Source organism: Ochotona curzoniae, unplaced genomic scaffold (assembly GCF_017591425.1).
Source record: "Ochotona curzoniae isolate NIBS_2020 unplaced genomic scaffold, NIBS_Ocur_1.0 contig_2699, whole genome shotgun sequence".
NCBI classification, from domain to species: Eukaryota; Metazoa; Chordata; class Mammalia; order Lagomorpha; family Ochotonidae; genus Ochotona; species Ochotona curzoniae.
In genome coordinates this window covers 7354412-7377447 of record NW_024465561.1, presented here as the reverse complement: position 1 = coordinate 7377447, position 23036 = coordinate 7354412, and the positions used below count along the sequence as shown (strand labels likewise).

General features: G+C 46.7%; 1 protein-coding gene across 3 annotated transcripts in view; it reads left to right on the top strand.

The window, feature by feature from the left end:
* The window catches only part of DPY19L3 (dpy-19 like C-mannosyltransferase 3), a 75416-nt gene extending 52855 nt beyond the window's left edge, over positions 1 to 22561 (top strand). For 2 of the 3 annotated variants that reach the window (XM_040976489.1, XM_040976491.1), the window contains 6 exons: positions 1461 to 1572; positions 2459 to 2515; positions 6098 to 6180; positions 13425 to 13557; positions 15428 to 15586; positions 19131 to 22561. In XM_040976489.1, the coding sequence (XP_040832423.1) occupies positions 1461 to 1572; positions 2459 to 2515; positions 6098 to 6180; positions 13425 to 13557; positions 15428 to 15586; positions 19131 to 19292 (706 nt within the window). In that variant the 3' untranslated portion in view covers positions 19293 to 22561. The remainder of the gene's footprint in view (positions 1 to 1460; positions 1573 to 2458; positions 2516 to 6097; positions 6181 to 13424; positions 13558 to 15427; positions 15587 to 19130) is intronic. The other variant, XM_040976490.1, reaches the window with a different exon arrangement.
* Positions 22562 to 23036: the final 475 nt, after the last annotated feature.

The following is a 23036-nucleotide window of genomic DNA, read 5'->3' as shown; positions in this document are numbered from 1 at the left end:
CTACATCCTATCTCAGCCCAGCTAGCCTCTAGTCCCAGCCCTTTTGTGAACTGGCTTGTGTTGTGGCTTGATCCAGCCTCACCCACACTCCATTCTGGTGCATGGATTCGCCAGCAGGTGATATGAACTGGCGCAGCCTGATTCATCCCCCACCTGTGCCAAATGCATGCTGGTGGGTATCATTACCTGGCCTGGTCTGGGCTGCTCCCTGTCATGGTTCTTGCACTCACCTGCAGGGACTGTGTCCTGACAGAGGAGTAGCCCAAACTCCTCCATCAGAACCTCTCCCAATGCCTGATCTTGCATGCATTGGTGAGTCCATGGGCCAGCCCTACTTAGTCCACTTCCTATCCTAGTCGAAATATGGCCTTTCCTGACTGACCCTTACCCATTCCAGTTTTTACTGTTTGGTGTTACACCCCATCCAAGCCTGCTTCACATGCAGGCACAGCTTACATAAGACTCCTCATAGTAGAGACCTAGCCCAGCCCGTCCTATACCTACCCTGGTTCTCACAAGTACCAGTGGGTGCTGGAGTCTGGCCCAGCCTGGCACACTCCAGACCCAGTCCACACTTGTGCTGAAGGACACTACAGCTGTGTCCAAACCATACAACAGCCCCCAATATGACCCTCACACTCAGCAGTGGGAACCACAACCCATCCAGTGCATCCCCTTTGCTCCCCAAGCTGGCCTGTTCTAAGCCATAGATCTTGCATGTACCAGTGGTTGCTCTGACCCAGCTTGATATAGTCCCTCACCTGTCTTGGCCCTTGCCTTTGGATGCTGTAGCCTGGCCTGACCCAGCCTCCCCCAGTACCAACTCTTACTGACAGGTGCTGGAACCTGGCCCTGCTCAGTCTGTTCCCATCCCTGGCTCATGCAAACCAGCAGGTGTGATAGCCTAGCCTGGCATGACCTGAGCTCCAGCTTGGTTCTGTACCTGCTGGTGAGCTAAGGTTTCTTTCTTTTTTTAATAGATTGCTGTTGTTTTTTTTTTTTTTTTAATTGGAAAGTCAGATATACAGAGAGGAAGATCTTCCATCCGGTGATTCACTCCCCAAGTGGCTGCAACTGCTGCAGCTGAGTTGATCCAAAGCCGGGAGCCAGGAACTTCTTCCAGGATGCAGGTGCAGGGTCCCAAGGCTTTGGGCTTTCCTCAATGGTTTTCCCAAGCCACAAGCAGGGAGCTGCATGGGAAGTGGGGACCATCAGGATTAGAACCGGCATCTGTATGGAATATCGGCATGTTCAAGGCAAGGACTTTGGCCATTAGGATACCTTTCAGCTGCTTTTTGCCCGGATTACAAAGGTTCCTGTATATTGTACTCACTTGGTAGTTCCCAAAAGGCAGTGGAATTAATAATGAAGCCTCTGACAGTGCTTTCTCACAGGTCATAAGGCTGGGTTTGCAGCTTTCTCTACTCAGCTGATGCACTCTGGCCTGTTTGTCCTTGCAGGATGAAGTACCTGTGGACGTCACACATGTGCGTGTTCGCGTCCTTTGGCTTGTGCAGTCCTGAGATATGGGAGTTACTGTTGAAGTCGGTGCGTCTTTATAGCCCAAGGAGGGTCAGTGCTATCCCTTTCTCCATTTGGTTAAAAAAATTGTTTTTGTTGTTTTTCTTTTTTTGAAAAGCAGAGTTAGAGAGGGCCAGGCTGAAGCTGGGAGCCAGGAATTCCATCTAGGTCTGTCAGCGTGGGGACAGGGACCAGCCACTTGGGCCAGCCTCCACTGCTTTCCCACGTGCATTCGCAGGGAGCTGGGCTAAAAGTAGATCAGCTGCGACTCAAAGCGGTGCCCGTATGGGTTGTCAGTGTCATGAGACAGCATGCCATCCTCTGCATTTTAGGATTCTTCAGTGTTTCATACTAACTCAGTCTGTTACTTTTTTTAGCAGTTAGCCATCATTGAATAACATGGTTAGTAAAATATGAAACTAAAACTAGATAGCTGATAAATTGAGGCTGTATAAGAAATTATTTTTAAGATAACTATATTTTGTCTTTAAAAATAATTTTTATCTTGTCTGTAACATCGGCTATGTTCATTATGCAGAATTTTAAAATACAAGGACACAGAAAGGGAAATGAGAAATAACCCAAAGTCCCTTTTTTTATCTAGCCTTTTAACTTTCATTATAAATGCTTACCTAAAAATAATTATTAAAAAGTGCATGATCGTGTTTAAAAGCCTGTAAAACACAGTTTTGAATTGTTCTGCCCTATAAATTCACTAGGTGGCAATATGGTAGAAGCTAAAGTATCTTAGCAGTGATTAGAATCCTGATTCTGGCTGGGCTGTTTTGCATACGGAGGCTCACGCTCCATTACATTGTATTTCTGTTGTTGTGGGGGTGGGAGTGGGGGGGAAAGCCCTATGTTTACAAAGCAAAACCCATAATCCCAAAACATGGAGAAATACTCATGATCTAAATAGTGTCTTTCTTGCATGTAGATATGTATAATGCGCTATTCAGTCCCGATAGCAGTCCTGCTGTACCTGTGCTACAAGGTAAGACTGCTCTTCTCATCCTGCTCATTCACACGTGGAGCACAACAGTGCTGTGAGGCAGTGTACTTTGTGTGTTACCTGGCGAACAGAGTGGTTTGTGGCATCTGTGAATACTTCCTTTAGCTTCTTCTCACAGTGGTGGAGAATAAGATGAAAATCGCTGTTTTTTTCCAAGTAGTTCTTTAAGTAAAACGTCCGTAGCAATAACTGCTACCATTTAGCCATTCTCATTGATTTTGATTTTGACCATTACTATTCAGCTAAAGCAAAATGTGACCATGTTTTCACAGCTACTTTGACATAGTAGAAAATATTTCTCCCATTACTTGTTCTATATAATACAGTGTAAGAGACTTCCAGATGTGCTTTCTTTAAATCTGTGTGCTTTTCTAGATGCTTATCTTTGTAAGAAAACACACACATAAATAAATACAGTCTTATCTGTTCCTCCACTTCCAGTTGGAAGTTGTAAAACTCCTGGTGCTCTGAGTTGACTGATTCCGAAAGTAGCATTAAGCATGCTTCCTTCGGCTCCGAGACTCCCCTGCCAGGGCCAGTGGCCGCTGACCAAGCTGACCACTGTGCAACTCTCAAGTCACGTCTCTGACCACCTTGGCCGGTAACACAGATTGTCTTACCCAAATGAGCTCTTGCTCCTTTTAAAGTTTGGATTTGTTTTCCTTTGTCTTATTTTATACTAGAATAGCAACATTTACAGTTGACCATGAGGAGCCCCTGATTTGGCGGGACTAGCCTTTGGGGCTGGTCCCCAGGGAAGGTTAGGGACAGCTGCAGCAGCTCAGCTTCTGCTGTCATTTGCATATATCTTCACATGAGATTTCATGAAGGGAAGGTTTTAGGTTGAAAAGAAACATTTGGTTTATGTTCTGTCAAATCCCTGACCATTAAAACAGTTGCTAGAGTGGGTAGAGCTCAGATATTGGAAAACATAGAAATAGATCTTTGCTTCCTTGTTGCTGGGAGTTTTATTGTTCTAGTGTAATAATAATAATAATAATAATAATAAGCTTAAATCCTGTGGAAGGCAACACTTCACTGTTGGGTACAGGGTTTGTTTAGTTAGGAGTCAGACACCTCTGCACATTGATTTTTAAGGCTCAGAAACACTCCTCCCAGAAAAAGTAACTCTCGCACGTGAGCCGCAGTGATCTTTTTGTCTGTAGCTGTAGGAGCCATGTCTCGGCTACTCACTGACATTTTCCTGATTTTCTTAGAAGCTGTCTGAGGTTTTGGGTCTCTTGTCCTTGATTAGAGAGATGAAGGCACTGTGGAAGAATCAGGCTGTGCAGGGCGTCGACTCTGCGCGAGGTCCCCGGCCCTGCGGCAGCATTCCCTGAGAGCGTCTTAGGGATCCAGATGCTGGGGCGTGCAGGCAGAGGGCCGGAGTTCATATCTGAACCATGCCTCCATCCACACTGGCGACCCAGCAGGTAGTGTGGGACCCTCACAAGCAGGGTCTCTCAGCAGTGCCCTGGGGACTGTAGGATGTTCCGCCACCTCCCTACTTCCACCCCGTGGATCCAGTCATTCTCCCCACTAATGCCACAACCACAGATGCGTCTAGATGTTGCCAGCCATCCCCTAGGGTCAGGAGGATCAGAATGCCTCCCCTCACTGCTTTGGGGAGTCAGTGCTACATAGATGAGCCAGTCTTACCACTCAGAACGGCAGGCCCAGGAAATCCTTGCAAATTTTCCCCAAGTGGGGGAATTCGTGTTCTAAGGAAACTTTTGAAGAAACTTCCCAAGAGCCTCATCCCTTCCTTGGTGCAATTACGGGGCTCCAAGAGACGCTGACACCTGCAGCTCTTGCACGGTGTAAGTCCCTCATCTCCTCAAAACTAGTGAAATAAAATCAGAAAACATGGCGTCATGTGTATGAAGGGTTTCTTTGAAACCAAGTCTATTTTCCAGTTATCGATGTGCAAGTCAGGTGAATTTATTTCAAATCCTGATTTGAGTCTTACCTAGCAGTCATAATGAGCGCTTTTCAGTTTCTTGTTCATAATACCAGCTTTGCTGTATCTCTCTTTGGGGTAATCCTATTAAAAAGGAAAGCATGTGCAGGTCTCCCCTCTGGAGTCAAGGGTTTAACAAAATTATTATTCTGGCCTTGATTAACTTATTTGGGCTGCTAAAATCCCACATATACTACTGATTCCTTAAAAATGGCATTTAGTTAATCCAGCACTTACTTTTGTTTATAGGGATTGCCACAATGTTCTTAATAGATTTTAACATTGTCAGAATTAATGCCACTAATTTTCAAACTGGAAAAATATATAGTATTCATGGAAACGACAGATTTCAAATGTTTTCTACTAAAAATTTCAGAGCGTCTTGTTGATGCTTTGTTGATTTTCAAAATCATAGGGAGAATGGATTATTGAAATCTTACAAAGCTATCATCTAATCTGAAATTTTTATTTCATCTCTTCCAAAAGCTGGAACCGAAAGGGCCATCGCTTGATCCCATCACCAGCAATTTTTCTGATTCACGTGCCCAGGAAACAAGAAGTGAAATAGCAGTAAAATTGGCCAAACATGAGGGAACACGTTACTAGGCCAAAGCCCAGCCATAACCCAGTCCCTGGTTACTTTGGTTCTGCCTAGTGGTTCATTAGAGAAATGACTGGATTTCAGCACAATTGAAGAGTGGGTATACTGCCATCAGTCTTCTATGCCAATGTGTGCAATGAATCCCACAGTCAACCTTAGGAAGTAGCTAAATGCGCAAACCAATTGCCATTTGATAGAATAATCAAGAATTAATTGTGGGATTAGATGGACTTAAGTTACATTGGCTGAGTGGCAGATTCAGAGTGTAGTTTTTCCATTGGCTCTCGTGGTATTAGGTAACTTAGCGACCAGGATGTAACAGGAGTGTGAACACAGCTGTCAGAGCACAGATACCCACTGAGAGTCCTACTCTCAGGTGACCAGCTGTATTCATGCACTCCAAATCACTTGATTTAATAAAGTCTGATCATGACATTATGGATTGAAAAGGGAACTGGATTTAAAGTCGGATCCAGCTCACAGTTAAGTGACATCACTGAGTCTGCCTCACTCATGAAGTGAGAAACCCGCTCCCGTGGCCCTGCTGCCTGAGGATGGAATGAGATTCTGTACCCAGTACCGTCTCCCACAGGGTGCCTTCTGCGTCCAGAGGTGCATGGCATGTTAATCACGTACCGTTAGCTTTCCAGTGGTTGGTACTCGTCAAATCGCACTCGTGTTGTACTAGATTACTAACACCCCCTACAACAGAACTTTTACCAGAGTAAAATCTCGTTTTTAAAAGTTGACAAACACCTCTAGTCCTGATTGGCTCCGCACAAGGTTAGGCCCTTCCCTCGCACTTCCAGCTCATTTGTGCTAAGAGAGCTGACACAGAGATGAAGTCGTCTTACATTCTAGTTGTCATATTTATTTAGTCTGTAATTTAAATACAATTTTGTTGTCCCTCCCACCTTGCCTTTTTTTTTTTCTCAATTTACTCTTAGTGGTAGTTGTGGGTATAGGGGTGGATTTTGTTTTTGTTTTTTGTGTTTAATTTCAGTTCTGGCCAGGAATGATGGATGAGCTGTCCGAGTTGAGGGAATTCTATGACCCAGATACAGTGGAGCTGATGAACTGGATTAAGTAAGAGGATTTTTTTTTAACCTTTAAAATTTTAAGTGCCTTTTAAGAGTCACTATAGACCATGTTTGTTTTCGGGGTTTTTGGTTTTGGTTTGTTTTTACCTAAATGTAAAACATTTTTATCGGACTCTTCTTTAAAACTGTATACTTTCTATTCCAGACATATTCTTTCTGATGGTATCTCTTGAAGGAAATACTCCTTTAGAGAGCAAAGTAGGATCAGGGAGTAGATTTCAAACAGAACTGGACGTGAACTAAAGTCCCTCATTCTCTCCTGGTTTTACCACTGTTTTCTTTTTAATGCCACTCACATTATCTGTTCATGTTGACACCGGAAGATATTCTCTTCCTGTTGATTATTTAAAAATTACACTTGAAACCCAGTTAACTGGAAGCAAGAGAGCTGAGTGCAGATTTCAGTTTAACTAATCATGTTGCCCACACTTAAACCTAGACAATTTGAAAAACAGACACTCAGAGCTTTGTCGCTCGGTCGCACTGCATCGGCTCTTACTTTGCCTGCACTCTTGCTCTGCCTCAGCATTCAGCATTGGAATGAGAGTCACGTGTTCCAAAGCTTTGTGGAACCTGCCTCCTGCCAGCAAAAAAAAAAATTAGCTTTTCTACCCAAAAGCAGCCCTCCCATGCCCGGCATGACTGTATTTTCCTGCTTTACAGCCCACAGCAGCCGTATAATTAGTCATATATAAATAGATGTTACAAATCTTAGGCAACATACTCAAAAAAACATTGGCTGCATTGTCTCCATTGCTTAGAATTTTAGTGGCCGTATTGGCACTTTGTCATGACTAATGTTTACTAACCAGTACAGTTTAGCACTGCTTGTGTGGTAAGAGATGGTAAATGTTTGATAGCGTTGGTCTCTTGAGTACAATACATGGATTTTATAGAGATTTATGTCTAAAATATATATGTGGCTCTGGTCCCAATGTTGGACCTGGTTGGACAGGATACAATAATAATTTTTCACATATTTCTAGCACTGGGAGTTGCTAAGCCATGCTTTTTGTTTTTATTTTTAAATCATGGTAAATGATTATATAGAGTAAATAATTCCTTCAGTATTTATTGTGTATAGGAATGTTGTTTGTAGTAAAGGAAAGCTAATTACTTTTGCACTAACCATAGTTGACTGGAAGTTTCTGACAAGTGCCCTGTGGGTGAGGCTTATATTTTCTGATTTTTTCTTTTAATATGATGCGAGTGACTGGGATTCCAGATCCACCAAGATTGGCACTGTGCCCACTTGCATGTCCACTTCCCAGCCTTGGAGTTCTGCACAGTAGTCAGAAGGGGATTCTAGCAGAGTCTGAGTTTGTCCTTGGCTCTGCCGGGCCGGCTGTGCTCTCTGCCTCTGTGCCGTTGTACTCGGGGAAGTACCAAGAGTGATGTTTTTTGGCTGTGAAAGGCTGTGTGGAAAAGGCAGTGTGTAGGCCAGTGATCTGGGACAGGACCGCCAGCCCCCACTGCTCCTTGACCAGCAGCTCCCTCCGGCTAATGCCTCTTAGACATACTCTCTTGACTTAATTCTCAGAAGCTGAAGGATTCCCAGTGTCACCCACGTTTGCTTCCGTTACAATCCAGTCTTGCCTGTTTTCCCCTAAAAGTCTTCATATCTAAATTGTCATTTTTTTGCAAAAATAGCTGCCAGGCATGTTTGCGAAATAAACTAAGTGATGATGAATCTGTGCCAAAAGAGGGTCTATTTAGACACAGAGTGTTTGTTTAAATCAACAATTAAAGCAGCTCAGATCTAGGCTCTGTGCTAAGCACAACTGAATGTACTTTAACTTTTCTTATCCTGTCCTGATTTGTTGGTTTGTTTTTATGATACAGTGCCATAGGCTCCAGGATTCCTTCCCCTCCCCAGTTCTCATCCCCCTGCTGATTTTCCTATATTATTAAAATAGAAAAGTTCTTCAAAAACTGACGTAAGTCCATCATTCTGCTATTTAACTGTATCCTGACATTGTAGGTATAGACAGTCACAGAGTCCAGCATCCTATTGTCAGGATATATTTAGCAGTTTCATTAGGAGTCCATTTTTGATTTAGAAGTAGACATGCACACTGCATTGTGTTTTCACATCTCAATATGATAGTCTCTGTTACACAGTTGCTCTACATGACTGTCCATGCATGTTGATATATCTTTTGATCTTGTATTTTGTATGCAGCTTGCCTTACATCGGGGAGAACATATGCTATTGGTCCTTTTGATCTGGTTTATTTCACTGAGCATAATGGTATCTAGTTGGGCCCATTCTATTGCAAATGGTAGAATTGTAAATGGTTGAGTGGTATTCCAGTGAGCAGATGTAGCAATTTCTTCATCCACTCCTCTTCCGACTGACATCTGGGTTGTTTCCATGTCTTCGCTAGTGTACATTGTGCTGCTGTGTCGACTGGTCACATAGTGCCTGTGCTACTAGAAGGATGGAGCAGTCAGACTCCTGGGGGCCCCAGGCTGGACATCAAAGTGGATGTTCTCAGATGACCGTCCTCTGTCAGTGCAGTCACGTTGGCCTCTGTGGGGGCCGTGGTCAGGATGCAGCACTACTCAGAGTAGTAGTAACGACTGGCGTGAGGTGCTGCAAGGAGCTTACCTGTCCTCTCTGCTTCGAGGACTTGACCCTGGAGCAAACAACATGCACACATACTGCAGAGACACTGGGCTTCTCCGTGGTCGCTGAGGGCATCTCTCTGCCATCAGGACAGGTTGAAGGATGCTGTAGCCTCAACCCCGTCATGGGCCCAGTATGATCGTCAGTAGGCTAGTACCTCCAAGACAGGTCCAGAGCACCGTACTAGGATGACATCATGAGAGCAGTTACAGCTGAGGAGTCTGGATTTCTTGATGATGTTGAAGCCTTGTTGTCTGAAGCTAGGTAACTTCTGAAGTCCTGTGCTTGATCTGTGTGCTTGGTCCTGGGCTGCAGGTGTTAGGGCACTGCCTTAAGAATGGAACCTTGAAGGCAAGCAATGCGTCTCCATCAGTGTAAACAGCAAACCTCCTCGCAGTGCTACTGGCTTCATTCTCTTCGTGTGCTTACTCTCAACTCCACTTGCAGATTTTTTTTAGACGCTTAACACGTTTAGTGGAAAAATTTGGGGGGCGAATTTGATTTTTAGTCATAGGGAAATAGTCTGTCTTCTACTCCTCCATCATTGCTTAAAAGCAAGGAGATTTAAATATAAAAGCACAGATATTCAAGAATTAAATATCTCCTTTTTTAGAAGGATATTTTTGATTCTGTAATTAAAAGCATTTTAATCTGCCAAGGATATTTTTGCTGAAGGTGAGTCCCCAGGATATGATCGCTCTGGCCACGCTTCTGTGAGAAGCAGGAACCCAGAAGGCTGTGCCTCCTGCACCGCAGCCACAGGCTCACCTGGCTGCCTGCCTCCCCCAGCATGCTGCGGGGCCACGAGCCTCTTGCCCGTGCTCCCAGCTACCTTCTTGGTGGGGATACACAGCTTGATACCCTGCTGTGTGGGATCCGGCCAGGCAGCATGGTGACAGATTTTGTGTGATTAGGCAGCATCCTCATTCTACAAAGCCAAGTGCGCTACCGGCCCTGGTTCAGCCCTGGCTCCCCTGGTCGATCTGACTTGCACCTGCTTGATTTCTGGAGCTTGTGCAGATGGCCTCTGTACAGGAGCAAGGGCGCACAGGCAGTTTCTTCGGTGGGACTGAAAGGCTGTGTACCAGATTTCTTTTACACTTTTCAGTCAAGGCAGAAACACTTTGTAGTTAAAACATGACGTCAGCCTGGTTCAAACCTTAAGTGTCTGCAAGCCTCTTTGATATTTAATGAATCATTTTGTAGCACTTGTGTAATTGTATCAATTTTTGAAGTGTAGATAGAGCAACTGTTCACACCTAACATTATAATGCTCAGTTTACCCATTAGTTCAACAGTAATTAACATGTTGAAGTTTAGAGCTTCAGAAATAAATGGGATTATTTGTCCAAAATGCCATCAGGTCTTCCTAGAATGACATTTAAATTAAATAATGTAGATCCATTTGACCTGTGAGTCCATGTCATCATTTAGTGACATTTTCTACAGAATGAATTGTTTGCAGGTTGGGCAGCCTGCTATGGAGCTTGGCAGAGAGCTATAAAAACAAATTATCCTTTCATTTCATACGTCATTTGTTGAAGCATTTGTAAAAATTGCTTTGTTTTCCCATAACAGAGAAGCGTCACTCAGTGGTTAAAAGCACGTTAGCTGCTCCAGAGGCAGAGCACAGCCTGTGGCGGAGGGATGCCTGGTGCCCATTTGTACCTCAGGACTGAGACTGCCTTGTCCCTCTGTCTGCTCCTTTGACCACACACAATACAAAATGCAGTAAATGCAGGTTTCTCCAAGTTTGGGGAAAAAAAGTGTGACTATTTTTCCTCTTGTTCTACTTTGCTTGTGGTCTCTACTTTTGCATTTGCTTCACTGTAAAGTTTAAATATTTAAAGTAGCAATGTCATGTTCCAGATGCACCATGAGGCCAGCATATAAAAACAGGCCCAACAGAATCAGTGTCATCTCTGCGATCCTGGGAAAGCCAGTTTTCAAAGTAGTATTTCTGACTCATCTGACAGATGTTTGGAAACTGGATTTGGATTACTTTAAGTAAAGCCAGGGTCTCAGAAAGAGTAGGTTAACTGTCCAAAGGATTATTGCATGCACACTTTCAACAAGTTGGCTATATGTTTTTTAGACTTTCCAACACACTGCAGAGAGCATACACCCACACAAATTCTAGTTTTCCCTTTCTTCATGCTCTCCCACTGCCTGCTTTTGGTCCACTGCTGTTCTGAGACCTGCCAGGGGTTAGAGGTGGGCACTACTCAGGTCTCACCTCAATGCCAGCACAGCTAAAGGTCTGTGGCAAACACCCATAACATTAGTGGCTTATTTGGCAGGGTTTGCATTTAACACGTGCTGAATCTGGTACTGTTTACCAGTAAGCTTGCCGAATACAAGTTTTCATCCCAGCCTAGCCCACCCAGCATAGTCGTCTGTCAGTAGTCCCTCTCCCATTGACACCCTTGTGGACATTGCAGTTCAGCTGCGTGCTACACTTACAGCCCAGGACGCAGACAACGTCCGCTGTCCTTGGCTGGGTCTCGATCAGCTGCCACTGCCATCCGTGTGGAATGCATACTGTGGACAGCTCTGGGCATCCTGATGCCGATCCCAGCAGTGCCAAGACAGGCTAGTGCGGAGGCCGGATGTTGGACGCCCAGCTGCTAGCTGTGTCTCTCCCGTGGGAAAAGCGGCTTGGCACCTTCAGGCCATCATGCTTCAGGAGCCAACATGGTGTGCCCTGTGAGCTCTTGCTTCTGCCTCAGGCACTGCCAGACCTGGGAACCACACTTGTTCTTTTTCTGCCCTTCTAAATCTGTCCAGTTCAGAGGACCCAAAGACAGTCACTTCTTGGCACTAACATGTGATTGTCATTGTATGGCTTCTTACAGCAGAATGCTGGATGCCAGCTGAGAATTCCTGCTTGTTCCTATTTAATACTCTGTAGCAGTTGTGGTACACTGGAAATGATGAGAATATAAAGGTCCAGAATAAGCACTTAGCTTTCTTTGAATTAACTGAATTTCTGAACAATATTTCACTAAGGAGCTCCATTTACCGTCAGTATGTTTCCCTGGAAAGCCTGCTCTATTCTGACCCTGTGGGACAAATGTCAGACTTGCAGTAAGGTGATGGTAGGAGAGGGACAGGGCAAAGGTGTGTACTTTTTGTCCCCCCACACCCAAGTGTCAGAGCCCGACACATGCGGCCACACTCAGGCAGGAAGTTCCCTCTGCTGCACCCACATCCCAGCCGGCCTGGGTAAGGGAACGTGCAGACTGCTCGCACTCATTCCACTCACCTGCCTTCTCCCAAACAAATAATGGAACATGAGGAGATGAAGGTGTCACTGTAAGAATAGAATTCTGGATTTTCCAAAAGTGAATTCTTTGTGAATGTCATGACTTTAGACTGCCTCTGTTGAAGGCATTCCCACTGTGGTCTTAGCATTCAGCTGGAATGAACAGACCTCCTGGTGGGGAGGCGTCTCTCAGAAACCTCAGCACCAGAGCACCCCTCCTGCCCCGCTCTCCGCAAGCATTGAGGAGCAGCTGGCCGCAGCTTTGTCTGCAGAGGGCAATGAACTTGGAAGATCTCGCTCAGACTCTTCAGTCCTGTCTCTACAGTTTTCACTCAGTTCCCGTTCCCACCCCAAGGGTAAAACTGTCCTACAGTGTTACTAGTCGGTCTAGAAAGGGAATCCGTGTTGAAAGAAGTACTAGAACAGCTGTTGTTTTCTCCACCCTTGAGATAACACCTCCTCGGTCTGTGACTCCAGAAAAGAATGAAGCCAGTGCCTGGGGTTTGCCCAGCTCACCACACCCCCAGTGCAGGGAAAGGCCGGCAGCGTTGACTGCGTTCCTGGAGTCTTCCCTCGCCGCCCACCACACCCCAGTCAGCGGTAGAGACTCCTGGCCTGGGAGAATTGGAAAGTGAGGTTGTGCTTTGACATTAGGGGGCCCTACATGCCTTAAACGACACGATACAGGCTTTGATGATCAGGACCAAAGCAAAGACATGTATGGAATACCATGTGTACACATCAGAAATACTGTGTGTCTGTCTCCATACTCAGTAGAAAAACACTCACTATGGCAGTGGCTTCTATTTTTTTTTCTGGTTCTGTTTTTCTTCACAGTCATTTATAGTGATGTCTATGGGATTCTGACCCAAACAAAACCCCTGGAATTCAACTCATGATCCCCTGCACTTCTTGGCTCGTTTGCCGTGTTTTACTCTAGGTAGCCATTTATTCAAGTCCAGTACAGAAAAGCAGCAGCAGGCTTTGAGCTCTTTCGGACAGTAGCGGCAGTGGGTAGTGGGCTCAGCTGGGAACCCGAGGCTTAGGGCCGCAAGACTCATGCAGAAGAAGGCCTCAGTGGGGAAGCAGACCCATGACGCCAGCACCATAGAGGTATCCCAACAGCTGCTCTGGGGACCAGTGGGAAGCAGTCACAGAAAGTTTTTGTAAAGTAGTTTGAGTGCAAATCGGGACTCAAGCAACCTCCTGTTTTGTTTGTAAGCTGTCACCACTCCCTAATGTGACTGAGTAATTCTTGAGAGTAAGAAAGATTTTTTTTTCATGTCTTTGAAGAAACCTTAGGAGTAGAGTTAATTCAGACTCTAAAATCCTTTAGGTCTAATACCCCAAGAAAGGCTGTATTTGCCGGAAGCATGCAGTTGCTGGCTGGAGTGAAGCTGTGCACAGGACGGACCTTAACCAACCACCCACACTACGAGGACAACAGCCTGAGAGAGCGGACCAAAGCGGTGAGAGCCCAGGCACCTTTTCCCACTTCCTGCAGAGCAGCCTGTGCTTGGCAAAGACGAAGCGTCGTGCTGACCCTCAGTGCGCAGCATCTGCGTCCTCTAATTCTGGGGTTTGTTGCTTAGGCTACAGTTTCTTGTCACTTGGAGGAAACACCAGAGGACCGATGTCCTGAGATGGACACAAGAAAGCATTTTAGAACCAAGCTGTCAGAGTTGACGAAAGAGGGAAGGAAAGGATTCAGACCATACTGGTCACATTGTTAATAGACCGTTTCTAATGAGTGCCGTTGTTTTACATGGATAATTCAGGAGTGGGCATTGTGCTGTAGTGGCATTTGGGGATGCCAGCATCCCAGAAGGAGTTCCTGGCTCCTGACTTGGACTGGCCCGTCCCAAGTGGAGAGTGAACCAGCAGATGAAAGATAGCTCTGTCTTTTCCTTTCTCAGTCATTCTACCTTTCAAAGAGAAATCTTTTTTTTTTTTAAATTTTGTTGGTCTTTTAAAAATATATATTTTCATTGGAAAGGCAGACCTACAGAGAGAGGGAGAGACAGAGAGAAAAATCTTCCATCTGCTGGTTCACTCTTCAAATGGCTGCAGTGCGTAGAGCTGAGCTGATCCAAAGCGCAGAGCCAGGAGATTCTTCTGGGTCTCCCATGTGGGTGCAGGGTCCCAAGGCTTTGGGCCATCCTTTGCTGCTTTTTTAAAAAAAGAAAAGAAAAAAAAAAAGAGAGAATACAGCCATGCTTAAAATTCAGGACATTCCAAAGGGAATCAGTGCAAAGTCCCTCCTTCCCACTTCCACATTCCAGCTACCGGTTTTCCTCTCAAGATACAAACAACGTTCTGAGTTTTTTTGAGTATTGTTAAACAGGTGTTTTATACACACACACATACACACTCCTTTTTTATTCTTTTGTATTCTTTTTTTAATAGCAAAAGTCATAATGTGTTAGTGTGGTTTTTTTTTTTTTTATTGCCATAACTAAATCCCTGAGAGCTAATTTTGTTTTAAAGCAAAGAAGTTTAGAGGCTAATAGTCCGAATAGCATGGCTGTGGCCCAGGACCCATGGCAGATGGCGAGGAACACCTCAGAGGAGTCTGTACTCGACACAGGAAGGCAGCAAGAGACCTGGGTCAGACTGAGGCACTTACAACTTCCTGTGCTGGCAAAAATTCACTCCAGGAGACTGGTGCTCCCTTCTGAGGGCCCCAGGGACTGGCCAGCTCCCACTGCCTCACCTCTTCAAGGTCGCACAGGCTCTCACGTGGCCATGCTGACAACCATGCTCCCCACAAACCGCACAAAAAACACACAAGATTTTATTTTTTATTTGAAAGGTGGAATGACAGAGATTTGCCATTTTCTGGTTTGTTTCCACCAATGACTGGGAATGTGGTGTGATCAGAGCCCGGAGGCCAGGAATGCAGTTCAGGTTTCCCGTCTCGGTAGCAGGAACCCAACCACATCACATGCTGCATCCCAGTGTATGCACCAGTGCGAAGTTGGAACCCAGGCACTCCAACTAGGGAGGCAGGGGTCCCAACCAGTGGCCTAGCTGCTGGGCCTAATCCCCAGCCCTCAGCCGCGCACCCTCTTGGGGAAGCATTCTCAGAACTGGTCTACTAGAGAATATAACTCAAAATAACGGATTCTATATTAGATGCATTTGGCACTTCTCACAATCTTTGCAGGGTTAATAATCACTGTGTCCAGGCATGTTTCAGGAATGCAGAGGAGGGAGAGTGGCCTGGGCCAGGAGGGAGGACACCTGTGTGTTTGGCTCTTCCATTCAGCCCGCTGTGGGAGGTTCCTCAGATCATAGCTATTGACATGTATTTTACTCTGTTTTCTCCTTATTTTGCAGGTTTACCAGATATACGCAAAAAGGTCTCCAGAGGAAGTGCATGCCCTCCTGAGGTCTTTCGGCACAGATTACGTGATCCTGGAAGACAGCATCTGCTACGAGCGAAGGCACCGCCGGGGCTGCCGGCTGCGGGACCTGCTGGACATCGCCAATGGACACGTGAGCACGATCTCTGGCCGGCCAGGGAAGCTCCGGCTCGGCAGAGTTCCCACTTAAATCCTAAGTGACGCAGACATCCTCATACTTCATTTCTGCAAGAATTCTATTAGGCATCGGGTTTTCCCTTTCCCTTTCCTCTGCAGAATTCCTCTCTCGGCACTTGAGCACTGTACTTCAGAATGCTTTTACATTTACCAAGCCGAGTTCCATCTGCTGCAGGGCCTTTGCCCTGGTCCCAGGAGCTCATATGGTCTCACACCAGTGCGGCTCCCCAGTGTTCCCGCAAGGGAGTTCCTGCGCTCGTGCTTTCCCATTGCCACTGAATTCCTAGCTTTCTCACACGATTACATTTGGTTATGATTTTATACCGATAGTTTCCCAGCTTCCTGCAGATTCGTTTTTTTTTTAAGATTTTATTTTTATTGGAAAGGCAGATATACAGAGAGGAGAGACAGAGAAGATCTTCCGTCCCATGATTCACTCCCCAGGCAGCCGCAACGGCTGGAGCTGAGCCAGTCTGAAGCCAGGAGCCTCCTCCGGGTCTCCCACATGGGTGCAGGGTCCCAAAGCTTTGGGCCGTCCTCGACTGCCTTCCCGGACCACAGGCAGGGAGCTGGATGGGAAGTGGGGCCGCCAGGATTAGAACCGGCACCCATATGGGACCCCGGGTGTGCAAGGCGAGGACCTTAACCACTGTGCCACCGCGCCGGGGCCCCATCCTACAGATTTTCTTCCTATGCACTGTTTTATAATGGACTAGGTTTTGCTGTTGAAGGTGTTTGTTTCACTTGAATGTGGACTGTGCCCGGGATTATTGGTTTGTCTTTGGTCCTGGGAGGGCCCAGCCGTGAGCCGTCAGCAGTGCTGGCAGTGGCTACCATTGTCTGGTCTGCAGCAGCTTGTGGAGGCAGTATGTGATTTTAAGTGGATGTGAGCGTCTAAAGGGGTGTGTGTATTCAGTCCTTACAAAGTTGAGGATTAGTCACACGAGGGTTTTGGTGACTGTAACCATGTCTGTGTGCTGTGGGACACAGAGAAGCCAGTCCCCTTGTCCTACCAGGCAAGCAGGAGTAGTGCTAGGGCTTGTGGCACTTATGCCTGTGGTACTCCTGTAAAACTGCTGCCTGTGACACAGGCATCCAGTATGGTCACCAGTTCAAGTCTTAGCCACTCCACTTCTGATCCAGCTCCCTGCCAATGTTCCTAGGAAAGCATTGGAAATATGGACCTCCTCTGTCGTGGATATGGAAGACCTGGGTGGAATTCCAGGCTCCTGGCTTGGCCTGGAACAGTATGGCAGCCATTTGGGGAGTAAACCAGGAGATGAAAAATCTGCATGTATGTGTGTATCTTGCTCCTGTGTAACCCTTTCAAGTAAATAACAAATCCTTAAAAAATTAGTCCTGGCCCTTTGGGCTGTGTGATATGCACAGGACCTTCTCTGGGCCCTGCTGTGTGGGCGTGACTAATGTTGGGGCCTGTAAGTAACAAGATCTCAAGTCCCAGCGTTGGGAAGTGTTGTGAGGCCACCTCCCAGTCCCACAGGGTAAGGACAGGTTATGCTGAGGATCTGCAGGCAGGTTGGGGCTAGAGATCTGAAACGCGAGCATCTTCTTCCCCGGGTCATGCAGGGTGTGTCTGACTCTGAGGAAGGCAGAGTTGATAGTCACGATCCTGAAGCCTCAGGAAGCAGTGGGGTCCTTACCCAGACCACACAATGGGATTGTGGACTGGAGGAGAGGGGTGCAGGTGGGTCTCTCCACATCGCACAGGTGAGTTCCAGGTACTAGGGGTTACAGCAACAGCACTCACTGGGTGTGGAGGGGACTGCTCCTGTGTCTACAGGTGAGCAAAGAGGATGCTAGGGCTTGTGCCCTGGCCCCTCAGCACCCCGTGCTACATAGAAGGGATTGCATAAGGGCTGCTGCTGGCAGCTAGCCCCAAGACACCCTGGAGAACTTCCCTGGAATGCACAGAGCAGGCAAGTGGAGCTCCACGGCTTGCGTCCAGAACTCCTGCAGGTGCAGGATCCACAAGTGCCTGCTCTTCTGTAGCTGAGGGACAGCTTGCTTCCTCCTAAGATAGCTGTGTAGCACCTGCTCAGCAGTGGCTCAGGATGGGCAGCTCGGGGGCAGGAGGCGGCAAACTAATTGCTGGCTCTAAAGTCAAAGCAAGGACGGCTGTAGTTAACGGCTGCGTGTCCCAGGGGTGGTGGTGGCCATGACACTCTGCTCACCGTTTTCCAGCAGGATCGCATCCCCTGGCAGGGAACCTGGTGTCAGAACAGTGGGCTGCAAGCCTTTTCCTCACTCACTGGGCTTCGGAATCGCTGCTGCTGGCAGAGCTCCTCACTTCTTCACTGAAGCTCTTCCCTCAGTCCTCCTCAGGACAAGATGGCATCCTTGGCCAGGGAGCCAGTGCAGGCAGCGGCAGCAGGAGCGGCCTCTCTGTCTCTCTGCTGTCCTCAGGATGCCCGATCTTACTTGCGGCTCTTTGTCACACCTTCCTTCCCTCAGCCCATCTTCTGGAGTGTGGCTCCTGTCACATCTTTCCTGAAGCTTCCCCTCGGTCCCTCCCTCATTGCCCTGACCTGTCTGGCTGCGGTGGAGGCAGCTCTTCCCTCTGGCCATCCTGATGAGCTGCCCACTTTCTTCCTATTGAAGATTGATGACCCCCACAGGGTCACAGAAAGATGGGGGAGTTCTAGGCTCCCAGAGTCACATTGAACAGAGCAGCTCTGCCTGAAATTTTTACATTCTGAAACATTTCACAGCTGAAAGCAAACCCTGCCCGTTGCAAGGTCCTGAGTTGTCATGCCTGAGTGACTGACAGGAGGGCCACACCTCCAAGGTGCTGACCCACTCTGCTTCACTCTCAGGTGGCTTATGTAGCCAAGCACTCCAGAACAGAACAAAATCAAGTTTTTTCTCCTTTCTCTCCTCACGGGGAAGAGCTGTTGTGTTTATGCCAGGTCTCCAAGCGGTCTCCACCCGATAGAGGTGTGCTAGTGTGGAACCGATGGGTATTTGTAAGTTAATGGGACAAAATGAGCAACCTAGCCTGAACCCGATGGGGAAGGAAAAAACTCCTGACTGTACAGATTTTGAGATTCAGGATTTTGGCCCAAGGAAAAATGGCCAGTACTTACCTGTCATTGAATTCAGAAGCTGTAGCGACCAAAGGCATGTGTCTGTGTTGCTCTGCATGGCCATCTGAGGTGTAGGGAGCCTGCTCAGCTTAGCAGCACGCATCAGCTCGTCATCAGAGGACAGCACTGCTCTCGGAGGACGGGCAGGCTGCTGGCTTTGCTGTCAGGGGGATTGTTGCGGGACCCCGAGTTTTCTAATCAACTTTGCTCTTCGAAGGGGTGCGGGGACGGGCCAGAGGCTCTCCAGGCAGCCGGTGACATGGACAGGGGTCACCAGTGCAGCATGCCTGGGGAGACGAGATTGAACTAGTTCTGCTTCATCTATGTCCTATAAACATGTCATTCTTTATCACCCCAACCCGCCCCAAACTGGATCTGGGTTTGCTTTGGTTGCAGACGATGGATGGCCCGGGAGACAACGATCCCGACTTGAAGCCTGCGGACCACCCTCGCTTCTGCGAAGAGATCAAAAGGAACCTGCCCTCCTACAAGGCCCACTTCACCCGAGTGTTCCAGAATAAGACCTTCCACGTTTACAAGCTCTCCAGAAAGAAGTAACGGATTCCTGCCAGTCCTGCTCTGACACAGCGAGACCGAGCCGGCGGCGTTTCCCATGGAGTAGGCCACCCGTACCTGCAAGCTGTGAGGGTGAGTCCTCCAGGGGTCACACGGCGCTCGCCGTCCGCGGAGAATCTTCTTGCAGCTGACGTCTTGCCTCTTGTCCTTTCCATCTTCAAGCTGAAGTCTCGTCTCTTCCATTAATGTTCTTCAGCTTCTCTGTCCACAGCATCCCGAGGGTGACCAGGAATTCGTGATTGTTTTTGGAGGAAATACTGTGTGTTCCGTGGCTAGTCTGGAGAGGCACGCAGGAGAACTGGGCGGCGAGTCTGACCCAGATCTGAGCTGCCTTTGGCTCTGTTGACAGAATCCTGCCATGGCTGCACTGTACACAGGGACGCCTCACGGAGTTACTATTATCTCACAAGGGAAGACCAACTGGTGGCTTTTTATTAAGATTTTTATTGTCCTGCTTCACCTTAAAGTTTTATCCTTTTCAGTCATGTTTTTAACATTAACAGCAGCAACAAAATCCACATCACGCTGGGTCTTGGCGTAGATCTTAAACGTCTCGTTGCTCTGTCTGGATGTCATGTACAGCCATCCAGCACCTGTGCCGTGTCTTACTCCTGGGCGCAGGGGAGTGCTGCAGGCTCGCACTGTGAGCCCTGCACGGGCGGGGAGCCGTGCGCTCACGCAGGATCTGTAACCGGTCAGTGTTACCTTTAAAACCTAGCGACGCTCTTCAACCTCTCCCGCAACTAAAACAATTTTGCTTTATTTATTACTCATTTCAATGTACTAGGTTTGCAAAATTTTGTAAACTTTGTGTTTTTAGCCTTTGTATTTATTTATTTTTTTTTTTTTACAGTCTGGATCCTTGCAAAGTCTGAGTATTTTTTTAAATGTCGTGTCTTAACCGGTTCACTGACACCGTATTTTCAGCAGCCTGACGCGGTCTCCAGCCTTCCCGCAGGGCCCCTCTGCCCCCCGTCCTTGCTAGAAGGTAACCAAGTGCCTCTGCGCCACGCTCATTCGTAAACAGTGAAGAGGACTGTGTGGACCTGCTCAAAAATTTTTGATAACTGCTTTTATAACTCCTTTCTAATGACGGGAACATGTAAAAGTTTCGGATAAACCTGTTGTCCATTTAATTAAGTCAGGACGGCTAATGAAATTAACTTCCGTCTCCTCTTCTTACCAGTTGGAAATGATTTAACCGTTTCTCCTTGCAGTTGTGTGTTGAAGTAAATTAGTGTCGACACCAAGATAGATCCATCCTGCACTCCCATGATTTTATATTCAGTACAACTCACTAATGAGCATTCAGAAAATTTTTATACTGTCATGCTGGAAGCAAGGATACTCAGTTTTTTATCAAAACTCATTTAAAATAAAAGCTGACAGTAACTGGGTTATTAAATTATGAAACCGAAACCTTCTAGATTATGTATTTCCTGTATCCCTTAATAAGGTTGGAGACCACTGCAGTTTAGGATAATACAATAATAAAACATCTAATCAGTACTGAGACGCTCATTAAGCCAGTAATGACGCATGCCTGTTGTAGCTGACAGCACGGGTCAGTACAGCGAGTGCCTTACTCTAATTCAGACCAAGCACATGTAAGGTACAGTACAATTAGATGATGTGGTTTGTTTGTAAAATCCTCACTTTTCGGGACACACTTGCATTTAGTTGAAGTATTCCTGTATGTGTTAATGGAAGCATTTAGATATTTGCAGTCTCCTTATCCAAGGATCAGACACTTGGGTTTCTGCGCACTGATGGCCGAGGGGACTTTTTTTTTACAGTTTAGATACCCGTGTTGCCAAAACATTCAGTGTTCAGTCTTTAGTGAAAGATACAAAGTGCCAAAAAAAAAAATCTGTGCAAGACAGAATCCATACATAAGCTCTTTCCAAGACACTGTGACCATGTACAATAGAAGTTTGCTTCCTGTTGACCAAATCTTTGAGTGAATCATGTTTCATCAGCGTTGTCTTTCATGGCCTCCTCCTCGGAGTGCACAGGTGGAAAGACAGGACAAGCGCATCCCTCCTGGCCCTGGTTACCAGCCTCTGCCAGGCCCTGGCAGAGCCATGGGGCACACGCCCCCCCGACAGGCCCTGGTATTCAACTCAGACAGGGCTCTGGTTTTTATCTGTAGAAAAACCACTTGATTTTGCTTCTCAGCAGTCGCAAGAACCTCTGAGTCCCACAGAAGTGCTCTTAACTGACTCCCCAGATCCCTGAAGTCTCCATCCTGCACCGTTCCTCCCACACTCGGCTGACCCATGCACACTCCACTTCTGTTGGCACACACGGCTCAGCTGACCATTTGCAATAACTTAGGACATATGAAGTTGAAGGGAACAATATCTGTAAAATAAAATGCTTTGGTATGATTTGATAAAGACTGAGTAGCTAATAAAAGTTACTTTGAAGGAAGGAAATTTGGAAGGAAATTTGACATTGGGAAAATCGTGAAATTGGTGAAAGGGAGGGATCGAGATCAAGACACTTAGGACTTTTGCTCCCTAGATTTATCTTCTCAGGCCACTGTAAACAAAATCGAAACCAACGGGGGAGATATCAGAAAGCACCCCAAACAATGTCATCGGTATGACACAAGAAATAGAACTGTACTTATTGTCCTGACGCAGAAGACCATCCTCCCTTCAGAGCGGAAGTCATAGCTGAGGTAGCGCATCCCTCCTTCAACCATCTTCCTGTAGTAAGTGACCTGCTGTGACACTGACCACAGTGGCTGCCAGAGTCCACTCGGGCTGAAGGAGCCCAATCCTGTGGCGGGCTTTCAAAGACGACAGCCATTCCAGATGTGATATCCAGGCCATTGGTCATCTCGAAAAGATGCCGTGTGCGCGTACGTAGACATGAGGCCGTGGGCGCGGGCAGATAGCATATCCGGTCTGCGTCTTTATCACCATTAACTGACAATTTTTTATTTTTCTGACTAACATTTTAGCTCATTTTTGGCCAAAATTGACCCGAATTAATAAATTTAAAAACTTTAATTCAGAGCTTGGAACTAACGGGAAGGTGTTGAGAATCTTCTCCTAGAACTTGCTTTGCCCATGACAACCTGCTGGCCTGGGGGAGAGTGCTTGTCAAGAACTTTTGAGACAAGAGGGGAACTTTGCTGTTGGGATTGATTTTGTGTTTTTAACATCTTACAAAGAGCTTTTATAATTTGTTGTACTGAATTGTATGGAGATTATATACTAATAAAGCTCTTTTAAATTCCACAAGACAGTGGTCTGTCATCTTTGTATTTTCAAAATAAATTTGTAAAAGATTTATTTATCCACTTGAAATCAGTTACAGAGCAAGAGAGCTTCCACCTGCTGGTTCACTCCCCAGATGGCTGAAATGGCCAGGGCTGGGCCACAGGTCAAAGCCAGGAGCCAGGAGCTTCATCTGGGTCTCCCGCATGGCTGGCAGGGCCCTAGGACTTGGGTCATATTCCACTTGCTTTCCCAGGCTATAGCAGGGAGCTGGATTGGAAATGGAACAGCCAGGACACGAACTGATGATGCCCATATTGGGGGTGGTGCAGTGTCCCAGGTGGCCCAAAGATAAGATTTTTAATTTACATTAAACTCAGTAGCTTAATGTTCCACTAAATAAAGAGCTCAGCAAATAAAAAGAACATAGTTCAGCAGAAATACAGGCAAGAGCTGCAAACAATAGTCAGATGTAAATTTTGTTTTAAACCTGACA